The 23,904-nt window shown below is 42.1% G+C and overlaps 1 protein-coding gene across 2 annotated transcripts in view; it reads left to right on the forward strand.

Annotated features, from left to right (window-relative positions):
* Positions 1 to 23,904, forward strand: part of CLSTN2 (calsyntenin 2) — a 676,166-nt gene that overhangs the window by 628,716 nt on the left and 23,546 nt on the right. For both annotated transcript variants that reach the window (XM_026649976.2, XM_026649975.2), the window contains exon 10: positions 20,319 to 20,485. In XM_026649976.2, coding sequence (XP_026505761.1) covers positions 20,319 to 20,485 — 167 coding nt within the window. The remainder of the gene's footprint in view (positions 1 to 20,318; positions 20,486 to 23,904) is intronic.

The raw sequence follows: 23,904 nt of genomic DNA on the forward strand, positions 1-23,904 counted from the left end.
AGTAAGCTTCTCCATCTCCCTTTGAGACGGCCAAAAGCACCCTCCACCACCATTCTGCACTTGCTCAGCCGGTAGTTGAAGAGTTCTTTTTCAGTGTCCAGGACGCCAGTATAGGGCTTCATGAGCCAGGGCATTAGCGGGTAGGCTGGGTCCCCGAGGATGACTATAGGCATCTCCACATCCCCAAGAGTTATTTTGTGGTCCGGGAAGTAAATACCTTCCTGCAGCCGTCTAAACAGAACTGAGTTCCTGAAAACGCGAGCGTCATGAACCTTGCCCGGCCATCTGACGTTGATGTTTGTAAAACGTCCCCGATGGTCCACCAGTGCTTGCAGCACCATTGAAAAATAGCCCTTTCTGTTAATGTACTGGCTGGCCTGGTGGTCCGGTCCCAGGATAGGGATGTGAGTTCCATCTATAGCCCCACCGCAGTTTGGGAATCCCATCGCGGCGAAGCCATCTATGATGGCCTGCGCGTTTCCCAGGGTCACTACCTTTGAGAGCAGTACCTCAACGATTGCGTTGGCTACTTGCATGACAACAACCCCCACGGTAGATTTGCCCACGCCAAAGTGGTTCGCGACTGACCGGTAGCTGTCTGGCGTTGCAAGCTTCCAGAGGGCTATGGCCACTCGCTTCTGGACAGTCAGGGCTGCTCGCATCCGGGTGTCATTGCGCTTCAGGGCAGGGGACAGCAACTCACAAAGTTCCATGAAAGTCCCCTTCCGCATGCAAATGTTTCGCAGCCACTGGGATTCATCCCAGACCTGCAGCACTATGCGGTCCCACCGGTCCGTGCTTGTTTCCTGGGCCCAGAATCGCCGTTCCACAACATCCACATGACCCATTGCCACCGTGATGTCCTCGGCACTGGGTCCCGTGCTTTCTGACAGGTCTGTGCTACTCTCAGACTTCAGGCCCTCACCGCGGTGCCGTAGCCTCCTCGCCTGATTTATCTGCATCTGCCTCTGGGAAAGGTGGATGATAAGCTGCGAGGCGTTGACAACGGCCACAACTGCAGCGATGGTCGCAGCGGGCTCCATGCTCGCAGTGCTGTGGCGTCCGCGCTGTCACTGACCAGAAAAGTGCGCGAACTGATTTCCCGCCGGCGCTTTCAGGGAGGGAGGGCGGTAGTGACGGACGGATGACGACAGTTACCCAAAAGCACCCTCGACACATTTTTTTACCCAGAAGGCATTGGCGGCTCGACCCAGAATTCCAATGGGCAGCGGGGACTGCGGGAACTGTGGGATAGCTGCCCACAGTGCACCGCTTCCAATGTCGACGCTTGCCCCGTTAGTGTGGACTCACAAAGTCGAATTACTGTCCTTAGTGTGGACACACGCGTTCGACTTTGCAATATCGATTTCACATATTCGATTTAAGTAAAATCGAACTACTCTCGTAGTGTAGACATACCCTAAGAATGGGAACAATTAACTAACAATAGGAACATTAGCAGCCTGCCTGCTTAGTTGTTACATTTCTGCTCTGCCTTAGGGACAGAGCCTGTTTCACACAGCCCTACACCTCCAAGCTTGGGATGCAGCAACAGTGAGCAAGAGAGACAGAGTTAGTCTCTCTCACTTGTTCGCATGCAGGCACAGGCCCAGCCCCACCCCCTTAACATCGGTGCCGTCCCTCAACCCATAGAACGCCTTCCGCATCATCAAGGAGGTGCAGAAACTCTACAAGACCCAGGAGGTGCAGGAGAAGGAGGGCATCGCCAAGCAAGACTCGCTCATCATTAACCTGAACCAGAGCAACCCCAAGCTAAAGGACCTGTACATCTGGCCCAACATCACCCAGAAGAGGATGCGAGGCTCGCTGGAGGCCCATGTCAATGGTTTCTGCTTCACCTCCATGCGAGGAGACAAGGTCGACATTCTGTACAACAGCATCAAACACGCGCTGTTCCAGCCCTGCGATGGGGAGATGATCATCATGCTGCATTTCTACCTCAAGAACGCCATCATATTTGGGAAGAAGCGGCACACGGATGTGCAGTTCTACACCGAGGTGGGCCAAGTCACCACAGACCTGGGCAAGCACCAGCACATGCAGGACCACGACGACCTCTACACCGAGCAGATGGAGCAGTAGATGAGGCACAAGCTGAAAACGGCCTTTCTGCAGATTGAGGGAGGCACCCAGCCTCCCTCCTCCCACCTCGGTGATCTGCTCTCTGCTGCCAGCTGCTCCCAGCAGACATGCCCAGGCTGCCAGGGAAGGGGCGCGTGTTCCCTACAGATTTCTTGGCTCCCCCATTTTTCTGTGGGGGAGCCAAGAAATCTGCAGAAGGTATGAATTCTGTGCCCTCGCAGGGATGCAGAATTCCTCCAGAAGTAATCCATGTGCCTCAACCTAGTTCCAGTTTGGCCACCTGTAGCAATGAGGATAGGTCAGTCTCCTGGCCATCTTGACCCCTTGTCTGAGATTGCTGGCAAGGGTGAAAATTAAAGTGCAATGTCATCATGGATTTTTGATAGAGATATTTGTCCAACCTCCCAATAGCTCTGTTGAGACCACAAAGTTATTTCACATACATTAGACCACCATGCAGACAGCAAGTGGTAACAGTTTTCAGTTATTTCTGGCTTGGACTGGATTTTATCCAGTGACTTGTTGAGCTTGATGGCTCAGTGGATTGTAAGTGGAATAAAGAGGCACTCCATTTCCCACTGCCAATGTTCATCCTTTTGTTCAGTGAAGCACCTGCTAATATTATAAAGTCAACTACTGCTTCTACCACACTTGTTAATGTTCACTTCAAGACCACATTATTGCTACTGTGACTGAGCTAAGAATAATCCATTCATACCAATAACAAAAAATGCTTGACCTTCATGTAGTGCTTTTCATTTTCAAAGCATTTGCAAAACATAGTCTCATAGCAATGCGTGATGTACTTAAGAGCGGATGGTAAAAGGCAGAGAGGTTGGTGCCTTGCTAAAGGCCACACAAGAGAATCTGTTGCAAGGCAAGGAATATAAATCAGAAATTCCTGACTCCCATTTGCCATTATAGCAGCTTATTCTGTGAACTAACTTACACTCAGTTTTCCCCCTCCCCTTCCTTCTAACAACAGGAATTAGCAGTGTCAGAACTCAAATCTTAATCTCTTGCCTCAAAAAGTATCAGTCACTCATCCTTTTCTGCTTTGCCTTTTGTAACGCCTGTCTTCTTATAGTTCTGTATGCATAGTAGCTATTCATCAAAGTTAAACTATTTTTAAAAGGTATCCAGGCCAACACAGTCAGAATAACCTGAAGAAAAACAATCTAGTCCTTTCTCTTACTGTATTGGCTGCTGTTTGCTGATTGCCATAACTGAAATGTATCGATAGTCATGTAAAAGAATGGCAATCTAAAAATTGAGGATAAGGAGAAGAAAAATTGCAATTGATGGGCATAATAAAAATCTAGGACAAAAGTTTTTAATTTAATGTGTTAGCATTAACTGGAACATCTGTTTCTCATATGGAAGATTTGACATTTTTGATATGACGCATTTCATTTCTTGCCTGGAAAATGGGAGCTGTTCTTCCAAGCTTGGTCCAGGTTATAATAGAGGGGAGTCTCTTTCAGCCACAGTTTTTTTCATCATCTACTTTGGGATCCATGTTGAGCTTGCTTAAAATTGAACCACCCACTTGCTTTCTAGTCTTGTCTTTCCTCGAGGCACATCATGTAGGACAGTGGTTCTCAACCAGGGGTACATGTACCGCTAGGGGTATGCAGAGGTTTTCCAGAGGGTACGTCAACTCATCCAGATATTTGCCTAGTTTTACAACAGGCTACAGAAAAAGCACTAGCGAAGTCAGTACAAACTAAAATTTCATGCAAACAATGACTTGTTTATACTGCTCTATATACATACACTGAAATATAAGCACAATATTTATATTCCAGTTGATTTATTTTATAATTATATGCTTAAAATAAGAAAGTAAGCAATTTTTCAGTAATAGTGTGCTGTGACACTTTTGTATTTTTGTGTCTGATTTTGAAGCAAGTAGATTTTAGGTGAGGTGAAACTTGGGGTATGCAAGACAAATCAGATTCCTGAAAGGTGTACAGTAGGATCTGATGTAGGAGACTCAGACAGAGAGAATTTTGCTCTTTGTCGTAAATATTTCCTGCTAATAACATTTCAGTTTCACAGTAATTCTTTCCCCCTGTTTTTATGACATTGTTTATCACATCCATTCTGAGGAGTTAGGGGAGTTATTTGTCCTTACAGACACGCAGAGAATCTTCTTTCTCCCTTCAGTTGTTCTGATGGAATACAGGAAGTGCCAAAGTTCCACTGTGTATTCTTCTTGAGTCTTGCTTCAAAAGCAGCTGTAGATCTTCTAAATTTATGCTCTCTTGGACTTAAATGATATGATAAAGTTAAGCTTGAGACTTCGACACGTCAAGTGTCCTATCTGCACCAACTAGGTTACTTTAGATCAAATTTCCAGAATTTGTATTCCTTTAGGTCTTCATGGGGATGGAAGACATGGATAGCCATCCATCATGGGCCTGACTGTGATTCTCATCTTACACCAGGTTAACTCTAACAAAACTCCAGTGACATCAGAGAAATTACTCCTGATTTACTAGAGTGTAAGTGAGAACTGGGTCCAACGCATCCTCGTAGTCTAAATGAATACTACTATATTCCCTGCTTTTGTCAGTCTTCAGGAATTTCATTTAATTTTGCATTCCAGTGAGAAAATCATGGAAGAATTGTGAGGAATTTTAGTAGTGCTTTAAGAACTAGCACCTAAGTAGGGGCTTTTATTCTCAGTAGAAGAATATTATCCTGCTCCCAAATAAAAATGCTTGTTCTTATTACCATTACTGTCCATAATCACATACTGATTCTATACTACTATTGGAAATTCCATTTGCAACAAGTTTTTTATGTGTTACTATTTAGCAATATTTTATAGAAACGCAGGACACTTTTTATTCTTCACTGAGTACCTAAGTAGGGGCTTTTATTCTCAGTAGTTCACTTCCATGTTCACTTTTCACTTTCTTCATCAGATACACAAATCTTTTGCAATGTACACCATCCAAATTTTGTTTTTATTATTGCCAAAGTGCACAGAGAAATTAAGTAAACTTCCATGATATTGTTATGCCAATCTGTTTGTGTCCACATGCTTTTTCCAGGATTCTTTTAATGGGTGCAATCATATCAACAGCTAAAAACAGGTGGAATCCTGAAGTGCTCTGTATGAAGTCCTGACAAGTGTAATTGGATTTCTAACAAGATTTGATCCAGTTTCTACTGAGAATTTTTGCTGAATCCTTCTGAACATTTGCAGTGAGAATTCATGCAAAATGATGAGTTCACTACATTTTCCAAATGATGATGCTGTTGACCAGTGGTTCTCAAACTGTGGTCCACAGACCACCAGTGGTCTGCGAACTCCATCCAGGTGGTCCATGGATAGTTCCCCCTAAGGTGAGCGTCTGGGTGGCCGCACACAAGAGAATGAAAGGCCACCCACCTATTTAGGTGCCTGGACCCTGGAGAAGACGCACATGTAAGGTGAGGTGGTGGCCTTGGGGGGAATAGCTGTCAGAGTTTCCCCCCACCACTCTGAACTATGGGGTACAGATATGGGGACCTGCATGAAAGACCCCCTAAGCTTATATCCTACCAGCTTAGGTTAAAACTTCCCCAAGGCACAAATGCCTTTCCTTGTCCTTGGACGGTATTGTCACCACCACCACCAAATGATTTAAACAAAAATTCAGGGAAGGATCACTTGGAGCCCTATCCTCCCAAAATATCCCCCAAACCTTTTCACCCCCTTTCCTGGGGAGGCTTGAGAACAATATACCAACCAATCGGTTAGCAATGTGAGCACAGACCAAACCCTTTATTTTTAGGACACTAAAATTAATTAGGTTCTTAAAAGAAGAACTTTATTATAAAGAAAAAGAGTAAAAGAATCACACCTGCAAAATCAGGATGGAAGGTAACTTTACAGGGTAATAAAAAGATTTAAAACACAGAGGACTCCCCTCCGGACTCAGCTTCACAGTTCCAAAATAGGAATAAAACTACCTCTTAGCATAGGGAAAATTCACAATCTACAACAAAAGATAATCTAATGCATTTCCTTGCCTTACTTACAATTTTTGTAATCTTAGATGGATCATTTTAGGTATGTTTTTAGGAGATGTTGTCCCTGCCTGGTCTCTTTCCATCTGGAGAGGGAACAACAAAGACAGCACAAACAACCTCTCTCCCCCCACCCCAGATTTGAAAGTATCTTCTTTCCTCATTGGCCCTTCTGGTCACGTGCCAACTAGGTTATTTGAGCTTCTTAACCCCTTACAGGTAAAACAATTTAGTACAGCTTCCCAGGAGGGATTTTATGTTACCCTTATTTCTATGTTTATGACAAGGGTGTAGGTGGGAGGGGACGAGAAGAGGGGGTGGGGGGAATTTGGGATATTCAGGGCTGTGGCGGCCAGAGAAAGAGGTGACTTTCCCCAGCTCCAGGGCTGTGGCTGCCGGGGAGAGACCCTTCTCCTTCCCAGCCTCAGTTCTGCGGCTGCTGTTGCGGGGGAGAGACCCCTCCCCTCCTTCCCAGCCCCAGCTCGGGGGCTGCCATGGTGGGAGAGAGAGGGCATATCCATTGCATTAGAAAGGTAAGATTACTGATATTAAAATATGAGTTGTGTGCTTTTATTTGTAGAACAAAAAAAAGTTAATTATTATTAAGGGTTTTTTATATAGCGCTTTTATCCAAAGCACTTTACAATTGTTAGCTAACAGTACAAACAACATTTGGAAAGATCATTAAGCGATCCACTGAGACCTTGAGCAATTTTAAAGTGGTCCGCGAACCACTGCATAAAGCATTAGTGTAGTTGCAAATACATCTTTCCCATATCTTAAAGAGAATTACAAAGCAAAAACTAACCAGACAAATGGACAAAAAAAAACCACCCATTGTTTTGTCCTTTCTGTCCCGCATTCTGCTTTATGATGTATTGATGGTGGTCAGATATTTTGGCAATGAGGACATTATAAGAACATATACAGAGTAGAACATATAAAGATTCCCTTTATACTTTTATTTCCACCTGTCCAAAATATAGTCAGAATTATCTGCAAATAAATAACTTCTTTGCAGCCATTTTTGTTGTTTTGCAATTGAAAAGGGGCCACTTCTGACGTTCTTATTGGTGATGAGTAGAGCCCTACTAAATTCACGGCTATGAAAAATGCATCATGGACCGTGAAATCTGGTCTCACATCATAAAATCTGTTTTTTGTGTGCTTTTACCCTATACTATACAGATTTCATCAGGGAGACCAGTGTACTTTTACCCTATACTATACAGATTTCATGGGGGCCCTGACCCAAAAGGAAGTTGCAGGGGAGTCACAAGGTTATTTTAGGGGGGGGTCAAAGTATTGCCACTCTTAGTTCTGCACTGATTTCAGAGCTGGGCAGCAGCAGCGCAGAAGTAAGGGTGGCAATAACATACCATGTTATCCTTACTTCTGCACTGCTACTGGTGGTGGCTCTGCCTTCAGAGCTGGGCTCCCAGCCAGCAGCTGCCCTGTCCGGCTGCTCAGCTCGGAAGGCAGCGCCACTACCAGCAGCAGTACCGCAAGGCCCCCTCCCCCATCCAAAAAAAATCCTTTTGGGGTCAGGACCCCTACAATTACAACACCGCGAAATTTCAGATTTAAATAGCTGAAATCATGAAATTGATGATTTTTAAAATCCTATGTTTGTGAAATTGACCAAAATGGGCTGTGAATTTGGTAGGGCCCTAGTGATGAGTAGTACCTTCCTTCTTAGGTAGGATCATTGATTTCAATGAGACTATGTATGAAGTAATTTACTACTCAATATAAGGGTAACTAAATTGTACCCTAATCGTAAGTTGTGAATACGAGCTCTGGTCAAGTGTAGGTAGTCTCTTGGTCTATCCAAGGCCGTGATCAAATGTCTTGATATTTTTGGTCTTTTGGCCTCGAGATGAAAACCTTGTCTTTGCTTCTGGGACCTTGAAGTGAAAAAATATTCTCTAAGTTATACCTGTTCCTTAAATGATACATTTGTGTACTTGTAATAACTTTCCCTGTGAACATTTAGGGAAGGGGATTTAACTCAATTGCAACTCTTCAAAAGGCTGTTCCTGGATGAAGCCGTGGTTTGATGAATTTTTGTCAAAGCTGTGACTTTGATGTAAGTGGTGGTGTTATTTTAAGTCTAAAGTGCTGTTATGCCTTTAATGTTAAAGGAAATCCATTTCACTTTTCTCACTGAGGGTGAGATTGACATCTCTCAGACATTTACGGGCACAAGGGAGACCTCAGTGGGGACCACTGCTTCATCCAGGAAGGAGATGTGGCTATGGCTCGGCTCCCAACACACCACCAGCCACTCTGTAGGTATGTAGCAGTAGGCATGCTTCCCCTGCATAACGGAGAGCGCCCCTTCAGCAGTGCAGCTCAACATTGCAGGGCTGGCACCATAAAGCCATGCTAGAGCCCTCAGGGAATTACACCATGGAATTTTCGGGACACAGTGCTGGTTTTGTAATTTAGCCATATTTAAATCAGACTGGATTAAAAATATCTTTCAACTAACAGACATACAAAAAAGACATTTTAAATCATCTAAAATACTGTGCACCTGAAAAATTGTTTGACTAATTATAATAATTATTAGGATAAAATATGCAAGCCAAACTTAACTGAATGCAAGTAAAAAATGATGCCCTCTCAAACTCAAAATAAATCCTAGAAGCAATGGAGGGTGCAGTGAGTGGAGGAAGATTCATTTAAAAAAATCAGTTAGTGATATTAATATGGCTTTATTTCCTAGGACTGGGGGTGTAATTTCTTGTGTGGTGCAGGTTCTTGAGGACCTGAAGTGTTTGGGGTTTTCTAAATTGGAAATTTAGTCTTACTTCTATTGATGTGTTACTTTATAAGCAAAGAATGTGGGTTTTATGGCTGATGAGCCATCTCACCAATCATTTACTGCTCATGAGCTTGCCATGTCAGTGCCAGTCTCCTCTCCTATAATAATAATAATTAATAATTAATAAATGCTTTGTACTTATATAGCCTCATCAACCAAGGCTCTCCAAGCACTTTACAAACACCAGTGAATTAAGCTTCATGACATCCTTCCATGACAGAGAATTATAATTTGCCCCACTTTATAGATGGGAGAGTTGAGGCACAGAGAGAAAAGGTGATTTGCCCAAGATCACAAAGCAAACCTTCATCACAACAGGGAATAGAACCAGATTGCCTGACTCCCAGTCCTGGTCTTTAACAACAAGATCATTCTTCTTCCCCCTTTCAGGTTCTGCAATTGTTGTTTCTTGCTCCTAAGCAGTCCAAACAAATGAGGTTAGATTGTCCTGTAATTACATTTTCTATCATTCTGCCCTGGTAAAAAGTTTCTTCTGAATGAGCCCACTATATTGTGATTCAGTTTATCTGAAGATGTTGCAAATTAACCCTTTTCCAGGGTGAGAAATTACTTCCATTAAACAAAGGTTTATAGGTTCTCACTTTGATCCCCTCTTTACTAGCAATCATTCTATGGCAAAGCCAGTGAGAAAAGTGAGCAAGTTAAAAACTTGGTAATCTAATCAGCCATTGTATCACAGACTGTGAACTTCAGCCAGGTTTCCTTGAAAAGATAAGGTCCCAATTTTCATACTCTTCTCAGGAATTGATTGTTTCTTTATGTATCATTCCCCACCTCTTGTCAGTAAAGTGGTGACACAAGTTAATTACTGTCACAAGGTTATACTGTAGTTTATCATAGCTGAAAGTCATTCTTTTCAATACTACAACCTATTCTTGTTGTGGTATCTTGGAATCCATGGTGAGAGATGAGGTAATTAACTCGGGTTGACTGCACTGTACATTTTAAGAAGGGCAAATTCTTTAGGACAAGCCTGTCACCAAGCAAACTATGTAAGCATAAATACAATAGAAAGCCCGGACTGAAGTAATTCTGGTTCTTTTGTTTTGTGTTCTCTTATTTCTTCCTTTTCCCACAGTTCAGATGAATACCTGAATTGTTGTCATAGAATCCTTTTGTGGAATAATCTCACCTTCCAAGAAATCCAATTGACATAACAATCACCAAAATGTATAGATAGTGTGGGGAAAAAGAACTAGGGGGCCTTCTTTTTAATGACCAGTGATTCTAAAGGCCTAAATTCAGACCCTTTGACAGAGGACTGTTATGCTGACTGCCTTTACAAAAAGCAGCACAAGCCAAGGCCTGAACAAGACTGGCCTGAACAAGACTGAACTGCACGGTTCTCTGCCAAATTCGGTCAAGGGTTATGACCAGAGGAGGGAGGGGGAGTAAACAAAGCAAGAAAACCTCTGCACGGAATAACCGCTTTAGCAATATAATAACCGCCTGTTTATGAAATATAATAACCGCTTGTATGAAGAAATTGCTTTTGGAAAGGCCAGCTTCTCCTGTAGTTCCAGCTATCTGCAAAATCAGCCAATCATGTATCTTCTTTAAGCGTCCTGTGTTAACCCCCTACGCCCATAACCGTAAAACCCTGGAAAAATATGTACTCTAATGAGAAATACCCCTAAATTGGTGCCAAGTAACACCCCTAAAGGAAAAACACCAAGTGACCCCTTGCCTAATATGTACCCAATTCTTGTAAATAATAAGGAAGGTACCGGGAATAGGGGGGCTGACCCCAGCTTTAATTTCTTGCAAATGACGTATAATTGTACTTTGCTTGCGGTTTGACGGAATAAAAGCCGCCTGCGTGCGGTCCTAGGTGTGTCAGTTTTCGGACTGTCACCCCAACGCGTTTGGTATGTATTGCAATAAATAAAGCCTCGGGCTTGAGTCTGTGAACTAAAATCAATGCATGGGTGATTCTTTCCATGACAATAGTATGAGAACTGATTTCTAATTACACAGGTCAGTGAAAGTATGTTAGGAGCAGTGCAATAGAAGGCAGACTAAGAACACTGAGAGAAGGGCACAGAAAATGCCTGCATCTCTCAGGATTTCCTAAGTGTCTAGGGCTACCCCAATGGGTGTAGAGCAGAGGTGGGCAAACTACGGCCGGTGGGGCCGTCCTGCCCGGCCCCTGAGCTCCTGGCCAGCCCTGGCCCCTCCCCTGCTGTCCCTCCTCCCCCGCAGCCTCAGCTTACCATGCCGGCAGCGTGGATCAGGGGCAGACTTAACAGTGAACACAGGGTGCCCTGGCACGGGGCCCCCCCAAGAGCAGGGGGCCCTAGGGCAGGGCCCTCGGGCAGCTCAGCACCGGCGCACCCCCCGCGGGGGGAGGGGCTGCACTGCAGGGGCAGGGGAGCAGGCGGGTGGTGCGGGTGGCGGGAGCGCGGGGAACACAGCCAGAGGACTCAGGAGGAGCACCGGGCGGCCGCGCAGCCAGCCAGAGAGAAGCAGTGCTTTGAAGGGGAAACCACCGCTTCTCTCCAGCTGCAGCTGCCCCAGCTCCTCCTGAGTCCTCCGCCCATGTTCACAGGGCCACATTCTGAAAGGGACTGGGGGGTGGATAGAGGGTAGGGTCCCAGGGGGGCAGTTAAGGGCAGGGGGTCCTGGGAGGGGGCGGTCAGGGGACAGAGAATGGGGGGGTTGGATGGGTCAGGAGTTCTGAGGGGGGCAGTCAGGGGGCGGGAAGTGGGAGGGAGTGGGGGGGAGGTAGTTTGGGGAGACACAGCCTTCTCTACCAGGCCCTCCATACCTTTTTGCAACCCCAATATGGCCCTCGGGCCAAAAAGTTTGCCCACCCCTGGTGTAGAGTCAGCTTCTAGCCCCATCCCTGCAGCCCCGGCATAAGGCATGTGTTGGAGAATGGTGCATTCCCTCTATTTCCATCTTGATGGATAATGACTTGAGGATCATTGCCAGCTGATATATGTTAGAACAGATATTAGGTTGCTCCAAACTGGGGCTGGGGTGGAGCTGGAAAAGAATCAAAGAGTCATAAACCCTTCTTTTTTCCTTTTGTGTCAAGCAGATTTCAGATGCAGCAGAGATTCTGGCCCTGCATATATGTACACAGGTGCATTTGCTACTGTAGCAGGGGAGTCTCTACACTCTCCTTTTGTGTTGCTCAACTTTCATCACATTAGGACCAGACAAGATGCAGGAAAATGCAGCCTCTCTTCCCAAATCTTTGTTAGCATTATATACACAGCAAAAATAGAATAGAGGGTTGGAATTTGTATAGCTCATGGCAGGTAGCCCTTAGGTGTTCTGTGGACCTAGGGCTAATTCGGATATTGCTTTCAGACTTCAAGTCATGAAGGCCCCAACATCACACCAAGGACAGGTTGAAATGGTAGCATAATGTTCATTAAATTAGCTCTTGTGTTGAGTGGTATGGCATACAATGGTTTGTGCTGACAGAGATCTGGGGTGATAAATTAAACTGCTAGGGAATCAGATTGGGGCTCTTCTTGGGATACACTGTAGGTTTTGCCTCTTCCTGTTTAGTAGAAGCCTCTAAGGGCTGGTCTACACTGGGGGAGAGGGGGAGATCAATCTAAGATACGCAACTTCAGCTACGTGAATAGCGTAGCTGAAGTTGAAGTATCTTAGATCGATTTACCTTGGGTCCGTACAGCGCGGGATCGACGGCCGCGGCTCCCCCATCGACTCCGCTACCGCCGCTCGCTCCGGTGGAGTTCCGGAGTCGACGGGGGGTGCGTTTGGGGATCGATATATCGCGTCTTAATGAGACTCGATATATCGATCCCCAATAAATTGATCGCTACCCGCCGATATGGCGGGTAGTCTGGACGTACCCTAACTATTAGTTTCCTAAATCCCTTCACAAATACACCCATTGTTGACACAATAGTCAACAGCTAGTTCTCTCACTATGGAATTAAACATCAAACTCCAATCCACAATCAGAAAGCTTTGCAGCAGGCCCCAGATTTGCTAGAATCATCCCAGTCAGGGCCACAAATAGCCGCTTCTTATTTCTTTTCTCTTCATGGACAGGATTGGATGCTCCTCTCAGCTGATACTGTTCCATTTCCCCCATCAGGTGTTTCAGCATCCCAAACAATCAGCTAGCTGCTGAAGTTGTCTTATTTGTTCTTTATTAACTTCCTTTTTCTTTAAAAGCCCCCTAAAAAGTATTACAAAGTTTGCCTGGGCTCCACTGGTGCATCAATTCTTTGACTCACCATTATTATTTTTTTTAATGAGGCAAGTTGTTTTGTCTTGTCTGTTGACCCATAAATAAGTTTCAATTCAAGTTCCTTTTTTATTTACATTTGCTGTCTGACTGTAGCTTTCCCCCTGCCCCCATGAACCTGGAAGATGCCTGACACTGACAGCATGACCAGTAGTTATAATACCTCAAAAGAATCACAACTCAGTTGGATGTTGTCTTGAGCCATCAACTCAGGCAAAAACCTATCATTGTGTCTGGCCTTCCTTGATACTTTCAGTACGTCTGTTGCTGAGCTACCATGGCAGCCCCAAAAAGAAGGTCCTTGAGATTAGCTGAATCAAATATTTCGGTTGAGGGCTGAGGCTAGGCATTGGAAGCTGGCACTTTAGTGCAAATTTGGCTTTTTATAGAGAAAGTGGCACTTTGACAGTCTTGAAGCAACTGCCCGGACACATCAGTGCTCTTACCTTCACAGTGTGTCATTTGATTCTAATTCACAATGGAAAGCAATTAAACCTTCCTTGAAATTTGTGTAGAGACCTACCTGTATTGATGATGAGCCACATTTTAACCGCTCATACGTCTTGATGTCTGCACTTGAGACTTCAAGGACCTTCAGTTCTCCCCAGACCCTCTGATTCCATTTTCAGTAAAACCTACTGGTGGGTCCACATTACCAAAATGCTTGTTATACGAAGGTCCTCCACCACATTGTGTTGTGTTGTTGAAACATCAGACATCATTTGTGTCAGTGGTTTTGGCCTCATTCCAGACACACACCAGTAATGCTTCAACTGTTTTGATGGCATAGATTCTTGCAGTGCACTGATCTAGCTTGAGGCAGTAAAGGCATGGATGATTATGGCAAGATCTGGACCACAGCAGAGAAAGTAAGATTTTTGCACATCCCAATATAGAAAAAGTGCTTCTGGTTATCTGGGAATCCAGGAGTTGGGAGGTGTCTGGCATAATTGAGATTGCAACCCACTCTGACAGTGAGCAAGCTGACATGCTCAATACAGGGAGCAATAATAGACTTTGCCAGTTTCTCCAGATGTCTCCCATAGCCAACTGTCCTCACCTCCATTTTATATGAGTTGAGTTCATGCCAGATAGCCTTCATCCATCTATCTGTTTTGCCAGACGTTGGGAAAGCAAGTAATTGCCTTCATCTGGGGCTGATAAAAACGTGATGCACAGTTGTATCATCAGCATATTAAAGATAGGGACCCCCCTGCTGCCTCACTGAACTGAACATACACATTAAAGAAGAGGGGTGACACTCTGAAACTAAAAGCACTTGGAGAGTTGCCCATCACCATTCTCTGGGGAATGAGCAGAGCCACTCTAAAGTTATTCCACTCCTCCATGGATTGCAGATATATCAACAGCACTCCATGGCTGACAGCATGGAAGCTAATTGCAAGAGTTCCCTTTATTATTCTCTGTCATGCAACCCAACATACAGCACCCCACCTTAACTATTTCCCTAGGTGAATTAGTGCATGGGGGCATGAATCTCATTCATCATCTCCCTCTGTAGAGTTTCCAGCTGGGACACTGACTGAAACTCTATCAGAGAAGATAGTGCCCTTATTCTCTCAGTCCTTGATACTACTACAGCCTCTCAGAAGAGAATATCTATATCTGATTGAGTTTAACTGTGAAGTGGCTGGGAGAATCTGACTATGAGGAACCTCTGACACTGAAATTGGTTGAGGTAATCTAGATCAATTAGATAGCCTCACTCCAGGACAGCTCTGAAGGATGGGAATTTGCACATGCTATGCCAGAGAAGAAGAATGTCTTCGTTTCTGCCACACAATGGCATATGAGTTTAAAACTTCCTTATATTGAAGGTGATCTGGTTCATCACCAGACCTCTATCACCAAAGCTTTTCCCTTTCTTCATGGTTACTGCTAGCCTCATATATATATTATCATTCAGGAGATTTCCAGCGTAATGCATTTGGGTACCATACATACATCCAAATGCAAAAGATTATTGCTTGGACTCAGCACTTTAAGAGAAATTCAAGTTTTGGTTAAAAGGGTCACAGACAGAGAACTTTCTTGGAAGCAACTCACCCTCCTAACCCTTAAATTTTATTTTGACAGGATGTTTCTTAGCATGTGTTTATTTTTAGGAATTATGGGTCAAATTCAGTCATCAGGTAACTGGATACAACTCTGTTGAAGTAAGTTTGTTTTAGGTATTATGGGTCAAATTCAGTCATTAGGTAACTGGATACAACTCTGTTGAAGTAAATAGGTCTGATTCTGATCTAAGTTGTACCAGTATAATCAAGAGCAAAAGCACCGAAGTTAAATGGAGTTACACAAGGATAAAACTAGATCACAATGAGCCCCAGAGGAGTTAGAGGTGTCTTTAGAAGAAGAATATCCTGCTCCCAAATAAAAATGCTTGTTCTTATTACCATTACTGTCCATAATCACATACTGATTCTATACTGCTATTGGAAATTCCATTTGCAACAAGTTTTTTATGTGTTACCAGTTAGCAATATTTTATAGAAACACGGGACACTTTTTATTCTTCACAGAGTGGGGAACTCTTATTTTGTACCTTTGGAAAACAGAAAACTACAGAGTTATAACAGATCAGCACTCACCCATCCCATCAATTTTGCCTTCAGAATTGGGGAAAGCTTTGGTTTTTGGTTCTTGTTTTACTGTATATTTTGTTCATTTTGCATGGCAGTGGCAGTTACTGGCTGTTGAAGTGCACAATAAGTTGATATAGGCTCATTGGTCTGAGAAGATGTCTGAGTTGTTGAAACATCAAGCTATAAATATTACAAAATGTCCATGTGCTATGAGACCCATGATGGTGGTCAGTTAAAATTACTGGTATTTACCATGAGAGGACAAGAATGACAGGTACATCATTTTCTCTTCATCTCTGCTAAATAGTGCTTAATAATATATGGAAGGCTTATTCATTGGTCTATTTCAACAAACTATGAGATGCATTCTCCTTTCTAAGCATGCGTGTACAATCATTCCTGTTTATTCTAGTAGAAATTACCCCACCCTATGAAGAAAACAGCATGCCTCTGTAAATGAAAGCAAACAGGAAGGACACAATTCTCCACCTTTGCAGTAATGTAAAGCTTAAATGAACAATCTTATCTGACTTAGGGGCTTGTGGGCATAATTTGCTGATTTATACTGTGATGAGACAAGGAGGGTGAGATAACTTTTATTGGACCAACTTCTGGTGGTGAGCGACAAGCTTTTGAGCTTACACAGAGCTCTTCTTCACTCAGAGATGGTGGTGTCAGTTATGTCAGAAGGCATAGCCTGAACTTTTGTTTCATGATGTTTCTAGCTCATTTTTAAGTCTCATTATCCATAACTCTAAAAGTTCCTGGTTTTCTGTTCTAGTACCTGATATCATCATCATAGTTTACAGTGAATCGGCTTGTTCTAGTCCAGAAATGATCTATCTGAAATAGCTATATATTTGTATAGACACCAAAATCATTGTGTGTAAGCACCAGAGTAGTATCTGAGCATATTGCTTCAGATATTTTTGGTGCCTCTGGCATTTCTGCATCCACCAAGCATTCTAATAGGCCATTTCTAGGAAATGGTCATGGCTTCTTACATGAAAACCAACTTCTTGGTTTTATGCCTTTATAAATGGGGGGAGGGCGGAGTTGTGCAGACTCTCAACCTATCTTGAAACTCCCCAGCAATCAGGGCAGAGCACAGCCATTGCTACATCCCACAGGGAAAACACGAGCTTCCTTTCACAGGTGGCCAGTTCGTAGTGGGGAGGCATGACCCCCTCTTTTTCTGGGCCTTCCCTGTCCCCCTTTTGGGGTGATTAGCTCCATTAATAATCATAGCCCCATGCAATCAAGTGAATGCAATCACTGCCATTGCAAGCAGCTCCTGCATAGAGGAAAAGGAGAGGTTAAAGGGGGAAATGCTCCTCTCACCCTTCCTGCCCCTTCTGCACCTCTAGAAGCTAATCACTGGCCGGCTGTCAGATTCGTGCACTTGCTGACCGTAGACTTGCAGTACAATAATTATTTTAATAGTTATGGGCAAATCATATAAGGTTTGTGGAAGTTCATTGATTCCCAGCATGACAGCTGATTTTTAAAACAAGAATTTTATACCTCAGAGATTATAACAGCTTCAGATGGTCATTCTGCTCTTTCTTGTAAACCAGTTTAAATGGATTTTACAAATGGGTTTTTGGCACATTCTCTTTATGTGTATTCAGTATGGTCCATGGTCAATTATGTAATTTTAAATGACGCAATAAAGACTTCTTCAAATGATATATTGGAATCAATCACAATATGTAGCTTCAGTTGGATTGTAGATGTTACTACTGTATTTCCTTATATATGCTTAGGGAGTATCAGACAGGGTAAGGGAATGTCAAGGAAGGACCCCAGTGAGACATTCCAGCTAATCTAATGGGAAAAGATGATAGGAAATATTATTCTATCATGCCTTCTTCATCCTTCTCTGTAAACCCTCCCCCCCCCGCCCAACTTGGTCCTGCAAGTTCATTATTGTTTCCCTTCAGTGTCCATATTTCAGTGTTGGCCAGGACTATGAAGCTGTATGATTGATCTCTGGGAAGCTGGCAAACCAGTAGTGACCAACTACAAAGTGAATGGTCTAAACCCAGACTAATAAGAAGCAAAGAAATCTGTGCATCACTCTATTCTCTACAACCTGGCCAAGATGCTAGAATCATCCCTCTATAACACTGACCACACAATGATCATCTTTAGTGTTGTCACCTTCAGACAACGGCGGTTCACCCTAAATAGTGGGCATGGCTTTCCTTGAAATCTCCCCAGAAACTCCATCTAGTGTAGAATGAATGCCTACCTACTGAGCCCCTGTGAGTGGAGATCACCTACACTGAAACCATTGCCCTAACTTCATGTTTGTTTCTTGATACGATTTAAGGAATTGGTTGTAATCTTTAAATCCTTGAATTTTGTACTTCTCATCCTGCATCACGTTACAACAATTCAGATCAGTTGGCAAACTCTTGCTATTGGTTTCTGAAGTTTAAAACTCCAGGATCAGTGTCGGGGTTTTAGCCAGAGGCCCTCATCTGTGAAGCTTGATCTCTTAGGGAGTCTGCTAAAGTTTGAACATGCAAAACTTCAAAGCACAATCTGAGGCGCTTATTATTATTTTTTTAGCTCTTATCTGATTTTTGGGGGAAGGGTGTGGAGGGTATTTTGTTTGCTATTATATTCTGTTTGAGGATATTCCTGACAAAAGGAAAATGAATGTTAATTCAATTCAATGTTTTCTTATGTACTATAATTTATATTTTAAAAATATTTACTGTAAATAAATACTTAGCTGCTAAAATAATAGTAGGTGTTCTTAAAAATGATGTCGCTATTGCTAGGTTTTTTGGGGGGAAAACTGAATGTATTTTTGGTACACTAACCATTTTCCAAATGTTGTTATGAACCTGGTAAATACTGAAAGGCCTAAGTGCAGTAGAAACGAATCCTGAACTAGAGATGTTGAAAAAAATGAAGGTTTTCTTGTACTTTGCAAAAATCCATCCAGAGAAACATTTCTACATGATGGGCAGCTTGGAGAAAAAAGACTGATTTTTTTTCTCACTGTGGGGAGTTTTCTTTGAGATAAATAGTGATGCTATATGTGATGCCATCAGAGAAGACAAAGGGTGATGCCTTTTGGCTGAGAAAAGCATTTAAGAGTACATGGTGAGATGTCTGCTTCCATGACTGGGCAATGAAACAATCCCAAACCTATGTCTACAAAACCTTCCCCCCACCCCATTACTCCAATGTGTATTTTCATATATATATAAAACTAGTTATTTCATATATATAGATAGATAGATATATGAAATAACTAGTTTTTTTTTGTAGTGAGTACAGTGTTGAGAGAGAGTGGGGAGGAGGGTTCTCAGGCTTTAGTCATCAATGTCTATAAGTGTACCCAGAAGATAATAAGGAGATCTATACAAAGTGTGAGGAGTAGCTCAGTAACTCCAATTGCTTGCAAGTGGTGGCTGTTAACATTTATTGTTGACCACTAAAAATGATGCTATACTTGAATACCTCTCAGATGCTGCATTTGAGTGAAGTAGCCTGTTTGCCTAATGAGTTGGCTATAGTATGCCAATGCATCTATGACTTTCTATTCACTTCTGGTGGCAATTCATGATGTTTGAATTCCTGTAGGATTTGAATTTGGAGAGAATGCCTCTTTTTCCTCTGTTCATTTCCTCACGTTCATGGCAGTTGGTTAGCCAACTCAATCAAATCTAGTGATAGTTAGCATGTTTGGAGGCGGGATGTACACAGAGGAAGGACCTCAACTCTGGAATTCACTTCTCATGTTAGTTCTCAAGAGGCCAAGTCTTGTTGATTTCCAGGAATACAGTGCTAGCCCTACCTTTTCTTTAGGATTTGCCTGAGGGGATGAGGTCAGGCAATGTTTATGTTAATTTATAGCTAAACAAAATTTCTGCATGGAGTCTACTTTTAATTAACATTGTATAAAGTTGCATTGTGTTTTTTTTTTAAAGAAATGCACATGCTGCCAGAGAATGTTGTGATGGACAAGTGTTTAGAAAAAGGACAAATAAATATATGTACAAATACATTGAACCCCATGTTTAGTCTATGCAAGCATAAAATGGTGTACAAAATCTCATAAAAATGTTTTATTTAGTTTAGCTTGTTTGCATTCTGTTTAAATTAAAAAATGGTCAAATAGTTTTTTATTCCCATATTCTGAAATAACAATTCATTCCTGGGCAGGGATTTTGTGTGCTATGTTTCAACAACAAGTACATTTTTGAAACCACTGAAAATAGCAGTTTACAATAATTGAAATACTGACAAAACCTTAAATATAGTGGTGTTCCTGGATGCCATCACAACAATGCATAAAGCATATTCTAGTTGGGATTCCATTCACTTGATCGTAGTAACTGGGATTGCAGGAGTTTAACAGCATTTGACTAAATTGGATATCAAACCTATATTTGTATGTTACAATATTGTAAGATGAGTTATTAGAATATCTGTATTTGGGTATTATCAACAGAATAATTTTGCATTCTGTTTCTTCTAGGAGGGGAAGTCGCTAAGCCCAGATTTGCTCAGTATTTCCATGGCAGCCTTGCCAGCCTCACTATCCGGCCAGGGAAAATTGAGAGTCAGAAAGTGATTTCCTGTTTGCAGGCCTGCAAGGAAGGTCTGGATATTAATTCTCTTGAGAGTCTTGGCCAAGGAATAAAGGTGAGGGATGAACTGACATCATCTTTGATAAAATTTAGAACTGATTTATGAAGTGGAGAGCCCGAGGTAGAGTACACACAGTACAAATGTACTCCTAGAAGCAATATAATTTCCTATAAAGTCATGCAAAGAAAAAGCATAACAGGAGAGGAGCCGTGATACTGCAAAGAAAAATATTTCCATTATTTCAACAAAACACACTTAGAAAGTAAGGTGCCGCAGGTATTTCACAGTCCCTAAGAATTTCCAGGTCATGCTGTCAAAGCCCTGTTTTGGTACTCTTTACAAAAATAGGCATGCTTCTACAGACTGTTGTATTTTATTGAATTTTGATCTGAAATAGCTTTAAAGCAACAGAAAACATAAGTGAAATATCAATTCAACTCAGCAAACTGGGTTGTGTGTGTTAGTGCCATTAGATTCAACATATATTTCACAAGGCAAACTACATTAATAGGATATTAAGATGGGACAATTAAACATGCAAAAGTCAGAAAATGCAAAGATTAAATTTGCATGTGCAACTTTAACTGTGTTTATACATATGAATTATCTTATGGTCTTTAATGACATAATCATGTTATTAAAGTAATACAATATAGGGCAAACGCCTGGCCCCAGTGGGGCCAGGACTTCACTCATAGTTTTCTCTACTTTCTTGGATATGCATATGTCAAGGTTCCTTCCCCACTCTGAACTTTAGGGTACAGATGTGGGTGACCTGCATGAGAACCTCTAAACTGAATTACCAGCTTAGATCTGGTTTTGCTGCCACCACTCCCAAGTGCTAACTCCCTTCCCTGGGTAGCCTTGAGAGACTCTTCCACCAATTTCCTGGTGAACACCGATCCAAACCCTTGGATCTTAACACAAGGAGAATTTAACCATTCCCCCTCTTTTCCCCCACCAGTTCCTGGTGAGTCTAGATCCAACCCTTGGATCTTAACACAAGGAAAAATCAATCAGGTTCTTAAAAAGAAGGCTTTTAATTAAAGAAAAGGTAAAAATCATCTCTGTAAAATCAGGATGGAAAATAACTTTACAGGGTAATCAGATTCAAAGAGCCCAGAGGAACCCCCTCTAGCCTTAAGTTCAAAGTACAGTAAACAGAGATAAACACTCTAGCAAAAGGTACATTTACAAGCTGAGAAAACAAAGATAAACCTAGCACGTCTTGCCTGGCTGTTACTTACAAGTTTGAAATATGAGAGACTTGTTTAGAAGATTTGGAGAGCATGGATTGATGTCTGGTCCCTCTTAGTCCCAAGAGCGAACAACCCTCAAAACAAAGAGCACAAACAAAAGCCTTCCCCCCACCAAGATTTGAAAGTATCTTGTCCCCTTATTGGTCCTTTGGGTCAGGTGTCAGCCAGGTTACCTGAGCTTCTTAACCCTTTACAGGTAAAAGGATTTTGGAGTCTCTGGCCAGGAGGGCTTTTATAGTATTGTACACAGGAGGGCTGTTACCCTTCCCTTTATAGTTATGACAGCATATGTAGCATCTTGAATGTAATTTTCATCCTTTTATGCTTACACAAATTTGTCAGAATATTCCAGAACAGTTCTAAGTTACTGAGAGATTTATTAGATAACAAATACTGCTCTCTAAACTGCATATTTTAACAAATTTGTCAGTTCCCAAGTACTATACATTTTCTTTTTAATCAGCAGCACAATCTTGCTTTGGCATATTTTTGGGGTTCAGCCAGTTCACTAATATGGAGCTATTCTGGCAGTATAGATCATCACAGTACAACCTTCCTTTGGAATAGAACAGAGAATTAAACAATTAACTAGGGAGGTAATTTAGCTGCAAATTTATGTGGCCTCCACCTGGTAATAAATTGTCATTGTTACTCTGTGGTGTTATATTTTAATCTAGAGAATGTTGTGAAGGTCCTATTTACTGTGTATTTTTCAGGGAAATTACTTGTGTGGGCTCTGGCATATGCCAAATCTGGCATATACTAAGTAATACACAGAGCTGCAAGAGGATACACATGTAAATCTAGACAAGAGGTTATGTTGTACTCTTGATTTATGGTATCTGCAGACAAGAGGGCAAAATTTAAGTTGCATGTGCAAGTTTAGGACTAGATTCTTCAACCTTTACTTGTGAGAGTAGGTAATACTCAACATGAGTAACAGCAGCAGGAGTTAGCTTTATGTGGTAAAGGTAAGATTGTTTCACTGTCTAAACTTGAGTTTGATTAAAGTTTTTGGACAAATAATTTATTCGCTGAAAAATGAAGTTTCAGGTTGCCCGAAGCTATTCACAAATTTGATACAAATTTGCTGAATAGTTTCCAACAAAACAAATTTTTTTGGAGGGGGACCCTAGATTGACAAGGGAATTTAGATGCCAATCACAAAATTACCAGAAGAGAAGGTCGTCATAGCAGCCCCTTCTATCCAGTAACCTTGAACGCTGGACTCCCACCTCTTAGGTGAGTGCCCCTACCCACTAGGCTACTGGCTATTCTGGGGTGGCATTCTCTGTCTTTCCTGTTGTATACGTAATTAAGTAGGCACAGGATCAGGGACTTGAATTTGGGTCTCCCAATTCCAGGTGAGTGTCCTCATTCTGACTTTCTTTGGACCAAAAACATTCAAGCATTTTAAAGTGGAACACCACTACCTCCACCACCACCACCACCACTTCCTCCAGTAGTTTTTTTAAATCTAGCCCTTCATTTTCCTTTGCTTTTATTAAAAATACCCAGATATGAAATATTTTGTTTCATTTAATCCAAAATGAAATTTGTCAACTTTTTTGATTTGCTGAAAATACTGAAAAATTTGGCTTCAGTTTGGGTCAAATCAATTTTTTTTTCTGGAACTTCCAGAGACCTAAAAAAACCCCAGTTATTCACCTTGTTCTAATTTAACCCTCATAAATGTCAGTATTGGATGGCTCTATTTCACCACCTCATTCTTTCCTGGGTAAAACATATTGCATGAAACCTTCTTTTTTTGTGATACTAGCCTTTAAATACTGAACAAAGAGCCCCAAAATTACTCTATTTTCATGTTTTATTTATTATAGTGAGAATGTTAATGATTTCATAGGACTTCCATCCCAGCAATTCAGTAAATTATAATGACATGCTTCTTAGCAATGCCCTTTACAAATTAAGATTATGAATGTAACATAAGGCTGTTTACTAGAAAATCCTGTTTCCTCGCAAATATATACCAGTGAATGTATGTTGGAATTTGTATGTCATAAGTCAGCTTATACTTGGCTCATACTGATTAAAAACATACTTAGTTGTTGCACCCCTGTTGTCATTTTGAAATTGACATTATTATAGTAGCCTATGGTTTCAGGTGTGGGTGAAAAAATACTCTCTTCGGTTTTGCCTCCCACTGCTGCTCCAGCATGGGTGAATGGTTCTCTCTATGAACCAGCAGTGGGT

The sequence above is a fragment of the Terrapene carolina genome, unplaced genomic scaffold (genome assembly GCF_002925995.2).
Source record: "Terrapene carolina triunguis isolate 2854851 unplaced genomic scaffold, T_m_triunguis-2.0 Scaffold88, whole genome shotgun sequence".
In the NCBI taxonomy this organism is placed as follows: Eukaryota; Metazoa; Chordata; order Testudines; family Emydidae; genus Terrapene; species Terrapene triunguis.